Consider the following 8,994-nt stretch of genomic DNA (forward strand, 5'->3'; position numbering starts at 1 on the left):
GATCCTTATTGGGCGCTTCCGACCTATTCCGAAGAACTGTTTGGTCAATCGCTTTCGACCATTATTCTTGCCAACTTATCGTCGGAATATGACAGTCCTTCGATTGTCGGAGAGAATTCCTCCGAGCCTAACCTGGAAACCCCCCCCCCCCCGAGGCGCGTGTGCAACCCTTACGTTCCGAGGGCTCTTTCAGGCATTCGAGAGGCGGCACGATCGCCGAGGGTGTTCAAGGATGCAGAGCAGAATGCGGAGCATCCCCAGGCATCGTACGGTTCCGTGAGTATCCTCCGATATTTATCCATCCAGAACGAGGCGGAGCGGTCTGACTGAGTCTCTGGAGCCCTTTCAGAGTCGTGAGTCGTCATTGCATTGCCATTTATCCTGGAAGCTGGGAAAGGACTATCAGATTACCTCTGGACGTCGAGATGAGGAGTGAACCCCGTCGCTGAACGTCAAAAATAATTCCTGCCTCGGTTTCTGAGATTCTAGCGATGTCCGCTCAGGATTGCCGAGTTTCGCACGCGGCTCTCTGGCAGATCCATGTGTCTCTCTTTTCCTCATGCTGGTCCCAATCTTAGCATGAGGTATCGGATACTCTCGCAAAGGAGCGCTGTTCAGCCGTCGGCCTTACCTCAGACTGCGACCTCGATCGTGATCATGATGGAGCTCACAATTTCTCTATGATTCCATCGGTGGAGAGTTGAGTAAATATCATGCCGCTTCGGGGTGATGCATAGAACCCACGAGAATTCTTCGACATAAGAATGAGGTCTCGCGCTACTCTGCGGATCATTCACCGTAGTCTCGAGATTTATTCTCAGCGCTTTATGTATGAGCCTTTCAGTCAAGTCTCGCTCATGCAATCAATGCTTCTACATGGTTGCTTGGCTGGGAATTCGCCAGAATTACCTATAGACGGCGAGCCAGTGAAGGAACCCCGAGTTTTAGTGTCCTCCGTTCAAATCCGACCGTGTCAGGCGATGTTCATCTTTTCCGGGATTCCGATGATCGATATCTCGATCGATCGCCGCTCCCGTATGAATGATGCCTATCACGAGGACTCTCCGAGCTGGAATGAATGACCGATTGTATGCGATAGGACCCACAGGGTTTGAAACAAAGCAGCGTGAACCTCGACGGTGAGCTTACCGACGATTGACTCTTCCGTCCCGCTTTGGTGGCGACCGACTCCGCGACGAATTTCTGCAGAGAGGAAAGTTTCCTTCAACAACTGAGGACCTACGTTGAATCTCCGGTGTTGGTTCATTATAACGATTAAATGATGTTGTGAGGCATGATCAAACTTCGTACATACCGGGGACCTCTCGCGCTCCGATTAGGCGACCTGTGAGAAGATCTGTGTACCGGACTTCTCGACCTGTTTCTGTGGTCTGTCGCGATTTCTCTCTCGGGGCGATCTCTGAAAAGGGACGATGCAGTAGCTGGACCAAATAAATGCTCTCCCCTTCAGTCTTCGAGTTATTTGAGCGTCGTTTGGTGGTTACTCCGACGAACGTATGTGAGATTTGAATGGCGCTCCTTTCACTGGGAATCTGCCGAAGCGCAGCAACCTCCGACTCCCCTACTCGCACAACATGGAGGCAGGACCCACTGAACATCGGGGTAACCTAAGACGAAAAGAGTAAATCGCCGGAGGAGAGGACGGTTCCCCGGTTCATAAGCGTCATCCGCCAACGTGCGGAAAGCGGAGACGGAAATTCGCTACTGATTGTCAAAACTTCGGCCACCGGTTCTGTGGAGCAAGCCTCACTTACATCTTCATACGATCAGAGCGCTCCTCCTTTGTCTCGGGGAGTTTCGTCGTAGACTTGGGGGAAGCGGATGCGGAAGAAGAATCTGAGGATGAGCTGGGAGCCTCTTTGAATCGTTTTTTGATTTCTTTCTTGAGTGCCTTCAATTTTCTTTTCTGCTCTTTCTTGAGTTTCTTCGCGGCTTTCTTGGCTCGTTTCTTCTCTTTCTTTCGCTCCTTGCGGCCAGCACTATCCTCATCATCCTCATCACCGCTCTTGTCCGACTGGGAAGCGCCACTGCCCTGGGGTTTGCCCTGCTCGCGCATGACTTCCGGTGCGCAGCCTTTCTCATGGAGCATTTTCGTAAGCTCGTCGTACTCGTCGCTGTCCTTCGGTGGCTTGTAGTTCTCCACGTGATCGACCCGGAACGTCCGATTGCAGATCTGGAATATCGCGGTGGAATGCGATTTAATACGCCGATTCATTCATCGATGGGAGTTTTCCCTGAAGCTTTGAAGACCGATGGGATCAGGAGCCTTGCTATAAGATTCCACTACTAACCTTCGCTCCGTTGAAATTATCGATGGCGAGTATTGTCGATCGTTGATCCTCGTAACAGATGAAGCCGAAACCGCGGCTTTTCCCGGTTTCCTTGTCACGAACCAGATTGATGTTCACGATTTCGCCGTATCTGGAAATAAGAGCTCTGTTTAGGGTGGTAGCTCTCACGCAAACTGATGCTAGAAGGCCAGGCTGAACGGGACAAGGATCATTATTCACTAATCCGCTTGCTTCCGGGAACTCACTGTGAGAATATGCACAATAGGTCTCCTTCGGTAAGATCGAAGCTGACGCCGCCGAAATAAATCCATGCCGAATTCTTGTACTTTGAATGCCAGCTTTTCTCGTGGCCTGTCAGGCCCATTTGCAGTTCCCGGTCATTTATTTTCTGGAGGTTCCTTACGTTTCTGAAAAGGAACAGTCAATGCTTACGATTCCGTTTTCTTGATCGACGACGCGCGTGTCCCCTCGCTGTCTCGGGTCTCCCTGTCTTCCAGGCGATTTCTGAGTGCCTATAGTCTATGCTTTATCCTCATAGCTCGATATTCCGAATTTCGACATAGTGTTTGTATGAGCATATGATATGTCGAGGCAGCCCTGGACGGTGGACACTTTAAGCGTCCCATTCCGGGCTCACGAGATACGATAACATCATCATTCCAGCCAATATTAACAAACTCACGTTAGTGGATTCATTTTCCGGCCGCCGTAAGGCTTTTTTCTCGATGGAATTCGATTTCGAGCACGATCTGTGGGCCGTGAGACTCCCGCCGCCGCTCGTGTTAGCAGGCGGCCACAACAAAGATAAAGCTGCACGCTCCTCGTACGGCGCAGATACGAATTCTTGCGAGATAGCTCAGGACAATGCGTGTTTGTGGTTTGAGGGATGTGCGTGAAACAAGAAGGCGCGCTGAAGTCACAAAAGAGGGGATCTTTCGACGGCAGAGCCAGGATAATGATGCTGGTGATCTTTGCTGGAGGCTTGGCTGGAAGTGGGGCGGTTCTATTCACACTTCTCCGGTTCTCAAAGAAGTTCATACTACGAAATCAAATAAGATCGGACCGAAAACCATCGGATCACGTCAAATTGCATCTGGATAGTGGCGAAATCATACGGGATCACGGTGAAATCGCGGAGGGGGTTGGTTATATTGCGGAGCTGGCCTCGATCGAGGGTGAAGGTTCAAACCGCACGGAAAGTTAGATCAAAACACTCACACGGGGATCCCGGGTCAAAGCATGGACTTTCATTCTTCTCCCATCCTCCTTGGTTCTTGGGTTGAAAGTCACCATGTACCGATCGATTGAGGAAGGAACCCTGGAACCCAGCCTATGAGCATGAACCCGTTTTCCAAATCGGTCCTATTTATCAGTGGCCAGCGATGCGTCGATGCAAGGCTTGGAATTTGGGAGGAGCGGGGAGCTGAACGAAGTGGAGAGATTGGGAATTCTTGGGTTCAGATGCGCCGAGGGTCTTACGATCCTCTGATTCATGAGTATGGAGTATTGATTGATATGGGGATTGAGCTGAGGTTGAGCGATGTTTACCCTCCTCTCGGTCATGCATTTCAACAACCAACAAGTTATATTGCAAGATGGACTCGAATCTAATTCCAATGTCTTTCAGTGCATTTTCCTGACTTTGCTGAGAATTACCTTTCGAAAATCAAGAAAGGAATCATGAAATCGAGCGCGGCGATCTTGCTTTTCCGGGCTCGCTCGATAGTGATATACGCGATAGATCACGGAGAGGCGAGTTACGTCGCTAGAGTCTACTCGTCCATAGACGGCAGCGTCAATGACGCATATTTTTCATGCTCCATAAATTTTTAATCACAAAGGACTCCAGGCTCGTGATAAGCCAGAAGAGGAGACGAAACAGAAGAAGCTCTTACCGATCGAAGACAGCCGCGCGAGCTTGAGCTCTGCCGCGGCGGGTGCCTATCGAGGGAAAGAACACTGAGAGCGGAGAAGCTTCCGGAGGCATTCGAAAGAGTGCTCCCGGAGTGCTACCGATATAGCGAATGGAGAACAGTGTGGTCAGTCCATGCATATGTATCAATGTTATGGAAGAATTCAAGAAATTCCGGCGGCTCGTTGGGTAAATGTGGCTGGGGAAGATCGCGTGCCAACCCTGCCAACCTGCATCCGGAAAGTGGTCCGGTACGAACTTTGATAATCTGAATCCGCGTCGTGCCCAACGAGCTGGGTCTTGAGCTCAATCAGTCAGGAGTTTCATTGGGAATCCAAGGAAGGATATTCAACAGAAGCTACGACTACCCTTCCGATAAGCTCTCATCGAGTTCGCATTACTTTCGTGAAAGCTGGGGCATCCGGATTCGGAGCTAGTGGTGGGCGGTGGGTGCTCGAATGATGACGGAGGGTCGCTTTCCACTCTCCATGTTCTAGGCTTGTTATTCTTCAACATGGTTTTGAACCACTTGGATATCACCACGCTGCGTCGGCAACGTCACCTGACAATCATCATATCATCGCTCTGGGAGCGACGCGCCAAGCTTCAGCCGCGGAGAAGAATACCTGCGACCTCAAGGGCCCGAAAGCGGGCCCATAATTCGGGATCCGTTGCTATATGGGATGCGACGCTGCACGTTGATTATAATGCCGTCAATAATAATTCAATCGCTACAATCGATGGTGAGCGCCTAGAGGTCCTGACTCTCCTTGAAGCATCCCGAAAAATGGCACTCTCGGTCGATTCAGCCTTTTTGACGTACAATCGGAACCGCGATCTGAGAACCTCGTATCGCCCGTTCTCGATTCCCACAGGCCTCCAGAGGGAACTTATCATCAGCACCGGAATACGAATCGTGAGCCGAGGTCGAGAGACTTCTAACTGAGAGCCGAGGCAAAGGTGACCGGCAAGCTGAGTTCAGGATCGCGCATGTTCCATCCTTCTGTGTACCACTTCTGAAATTTCGGCGAGACCTGGAGAGAGCGCGGCGCCAGCATTATCCTGAGCAAACTCGAGCCTCGGTGGCTTCCTGATTCCGCCAACTTCGATTCCTAGAAAGAAGGTCTGCAAATACTTCGACCAGCCACGAAGCTTGGCTCTACGGAACTTTGGCTTCAAGAGAGGGACAGAAAACAAATTCAAAGAGGCATCTTATTGGAATCAATCTTCTTCGAAACCCTCGAGGAACCCGGGAGCCACCGCTTCAGAGACGTCACGGAAACCGATGCAGTGCCAGAGGATTGATTTTGAGCATCGCCGACCAGTGTTCCTCACCTCTCCGGAGTCGGCTGGGGCATAGATTCGAGTCCTAGTGCCAGCTGGGAAGCTCAGTGGGGAAAAAAGGGCTTGATACAGTGTGCAGAAAGCCCCCCTAGCGAAAGCCGTGAGCTATCCGACAAGCTATCCGTGCAGGTTCATTGACCCTGTTTCCGAATGATCAAATTCAACATCAGTCTATTAGAGCTCAATTTTCCGGATTTCGATTCAGCAAGAGATACTTATATGAATACGCAACAAAGGAAAACTCACAGATTCGACTCCGCATCCGAGGGAGAATTCGCTGCAATTTATTGTACCCAACCTTGAATGAAGACCGAGGGAGTCGTAACTCGTGACGCGCGCGTCGGAGGGGGGTTTACGGGTGAGGCTGAAGACTACGGCAGCAGAGCGTTCTAATGAACCGTTCCATCTTCAACAGGCTCTAGGCGACGAATTTCGTGGAAAATTAAACTCGAAATGGCAGTGATAAGGCACACACACGACGCGCCGCATGCCTGGCTGAATACGCGGACTCATCAGCATAGCCGACTTCGTCCATCGGAGGTACAGAGCGAGATTCCCTTTCGGAATTTTGTTGGCGAATTTCGACTCATCGATTAGCAACCAGCTCATCCGCGGGAGCGAGGGAGGCGGCAGGGAATTCCGAGAGCTCACTTTGTGTACTCCGTGACCATGGAAACTCGGAGTCAAAAACACGGAACCAGCACTGAGCCGAGATGTCCTTCGCAAGTGAGTCCCTACGACTTGGCTATCGATCGCGGAAATAAGTCGCGACGACACCGTCGAGAATTGATGGGGGCTCCTGATAGGAGTATGGCAACTCTGGCCGCCGTCAAGTTTTTGCTCCAGCGTGTTTAACGCCGCAGAGAACTGGATACGTTTCAAATTGCTAAATCTTCGGCAGAGTTTTTCAAGCAACCGCCAATGCAAGCGACGCTGGACAATAACGAGAATGAAGAAGACGCCCAGGATAAAGATGTGCCGCTTCCGGACGCCTACAATCCGAAAGACTACGAAAACTTGGCCGTTTCCGCTGAGCTGAAAACCCTCTTCAAACTCATAAACAGGTATCTGCCCGGGGAACCCGAATGCTTCGGGTGTCCCTTCCCGAAGCTTGCCGCTGATACGCACAGACGGAGAAATCAAGGGAGAAGAGAATAATTTTCTCCTGATTATAGTTACACGCCGCAAACGATCGAACTGGATAACAAGCTCAGACCGTTCATCCCGGACCTCATCCCAGCTGTCGGGGACATTGACGCCTTCATCAAGGTAGGAGAGAATGCCACTGGCGGAACAAAACGTATTAAACGTCGAGGGGTAGTCACGCGGGCTTCAAAGAGCTTCAGTCTCACGAGATGGCCGTCAGTCGCTGCAGGCTGCTTTCCTTACTCAGTGCCGGAACTCTCTGAGATCTATACGATAGATCCGCCTCTCGCCTGTGATCTGCGATCTGTGACATCAGACTGTCCCGTGGAGGCGCTTTTTTGGAGAACGAAAACGGATACTTCGAATTGTCGGTATATCCGGAGTATCCGCTCTGACGAGTCTGGGATCTGAATCAAACCGACTTGGGAATCTATCGCCTCATAGCATCCAGCAATGAGGAAAGCTGATCGCGGAATCCCGTTCGGTTCTTGATCGAAACATTGCGGTTACAGATCCCACCACCCGACAATAATGATGATTTTCTCGGTCTCAAAGTCTTGGATGAACCCTGTGCGAAACAAAGTGATCCCACTGTTCTCAATATGCAGCTCAGAGCCACCACAAAACAGTCTTCGGCTAAGACTGCTGGTGAATACCCAACTCAGATATTCTTTTCCCCAGACGCTGAATTTGCCATTTTCCCATGCCTGATAATGACTCTCCTTTTTTCTCGAAGCATTGTTGGTTAAGTGTCTCGAGGACGCTCACGAGCATCCGAAACAGATTGAAGAATGGGTGACCTCGATCGAGAAACTTCACCAGAGTCGCCCGACCCCCACCGTTCATTATTCTCGTCCTATGCCGGATGTCGAGTCACTGATGCAAGAGTGGCCACCCGAGGTGGAGGAGGCTCTGAAGACACTTTCGTTACCTTCAGCAAAATTGAATTGCTCCCTAGAGGAATACGTTAACATCATCATGGGTGAGAGTTACTTACCATTCATACCACGAGCCACGATTCCCTTCCGCCCATAATAGTTGAAGTCGACAATTATGAAACTGGGAGCATCCACCTCCAGCGGAACCCCATGAGCTTCGCGCCAAGTTCGGTGACCCAATGGAATCCGGCCTCAGAAATCCGATACTTCGCGGGCCTCGGCGTCGTAAGCTCGAAGATGTCAGTTTTTGTGTTTTTTTTTTCAGCCATCTTGGACATTCCGGTCTACAAGAACAAGCTCCATTCGCTCCATGTCCTCTTCACGCTTTATTATGAGTTCAAGAACAGTCAGGTAAGTCATCGTGCCATTCGCAGTCGTGGTGCAAATGTATGAATGGGTGAAGTGAGCTCAAAATTCTAACATCATCGTGACGACTCCGGTTCCAGCACTTCCGAGCTCTGGCGATGGACAATCGCATCGATAACGCCTTGAAAGCGCTGACGATGGACCCTTCGGATCGTTTGGTGCTCTGAAGACACGTGGAGAGAAGGGGCTTCGAGAAGCTGTTGGTCCGTGAATGGAGCGTGACAATCCTGATGAACACTGTCGATGAGACGAGAGAAAGACCTTCAAATAAGATACATCAGCGAGCTCCATTGTGTGGATCTTGTTGGATAGAATGATTAGGATCATTGTAAACAAAGAGTTTTCTATGATCGGATTTCAGAGGTGTATTTAAGGTTGTCCAAGACAGACCTTACGTCTGGGACGACAAGTGTGGACTATACGCTTTGAACCTTGTACTTGAGTCACCTATTTGTGTCTGACCCATGAAGACCTCGATCCCTAGACCAGGCCGCGTTTCGAGCGGCAAATGGATCTTCATGAAGAGTACTCCGATAAGCAATCATACTTGAGTCCGCTGAGGAACTTCCTTCTAATCGAGAGCTCATCTTTCATAGTCTCTGACATGACGTGGAGGGAGAAGGAGAGCTGGAGCGTGGGCGCGGACAGTTCTCCGGAAGCTGAGGGAATCGCTTTCCCTGATCGTAGAATCTCTATCCAAGTGATATTATTCGCGATTCGCCACACATGCCGCTTCACAAAGGAGAAGGGAATAGTCGGAGACTCTCTTACTCCTCTGTTTAATTGATTCGTGTGACTCTCCTCCGACTCGAGAGTTTTATCTCACAGTTTCCGTAAAATATAGTGGCAACTGGGGGAACCTATCCTCAACTTGAGTCGCCCCTCGACCAACGTGAGGCACCAATCATTGACTCAAGTTGAGGTCGCACTGTAGATTGAAGTGAACGCGCGATCACCGAGATCCTCCGCCATCGCC

The 8,994-nt window shown here is 50.5% G+C and overlaps 2 protein-coding genes across 2 annotated transcripts; one reads left to right on the forward strand and one right to left on the reverse strand.

Moving 5' to 3' along the window:
* Positions 1 to 780: 780 nt before the first annotated feature.
* LOC100902788 (RNA-binding motif protein, X-linked 2) lies at positions 781 to 3,260 on the reverse strand. Its single transcript, XM_003743921.2, has 7 exons — positions 2,995 to 3,260; positions 2,558 to 2,719; positions 2,313 to 2,442; positions 1,776 to 2,194; positions 1,316 to 1,420; positions 1,150 to 1,203; positions 781 to 1,069 (listed from the first exon to the last, which is right to left on the reverse strand). Exons 1-7 carry the CDS (start codon positions 3,006 to 3,008, stop codon positions 985 to 987), a joined length of 969 nt encoding a protein of 322 aa, XP_003743969.1. The 5' UTR covers positions 3,009 to 3,260; the 3' UTR covers positions 781 to 984.
* Positions 3,261 to 6,281: 3,021 nt separating this feature from the next.
* LOC100908840 (intraflagellar transport protein 46 homolog) lies at positions 6,282 to 8,185 on the forward strand. Its single transcript, XM_018639756.2, has 7 exons — positions 6,282 to 6,294; positions 6,470 to 6,632; positions 6,744 to 6,837; positions 7,227 to 7,362; positions 7,451 to 7,696; positions 7,918 to 8,003; positions 8,099 to 8,185. The coding sequence occupies exons 1-7, from the start codon at positions 6,282 to 6,284 to the stop codon at positions 8,183 to 8,185; spliced, it is 825 nt and encodes a 274-aa protein (XP_018495272.2).
* The last annotated feature ends 809 nt before the right edge of the window (positions 8,186 to 8,994 follow it).

Source organism: Galendromus occidentalis, unplaced genomic scaffold (genome assembly GCF_000255335.2).
Source record: "Galendromus occidentalis unplaced genomic scaffold, Mocc_1.1 scf7180000077453, whole genome shotgun sequence".
Classification (NCBI taxonomy): domain Eukaryota; kingdom Metazoa; phylum Arthropoda; class Arachnida; order Mesostigmata; family Phytoseiidae; genus Galendromus; species Galendromus occidentalis.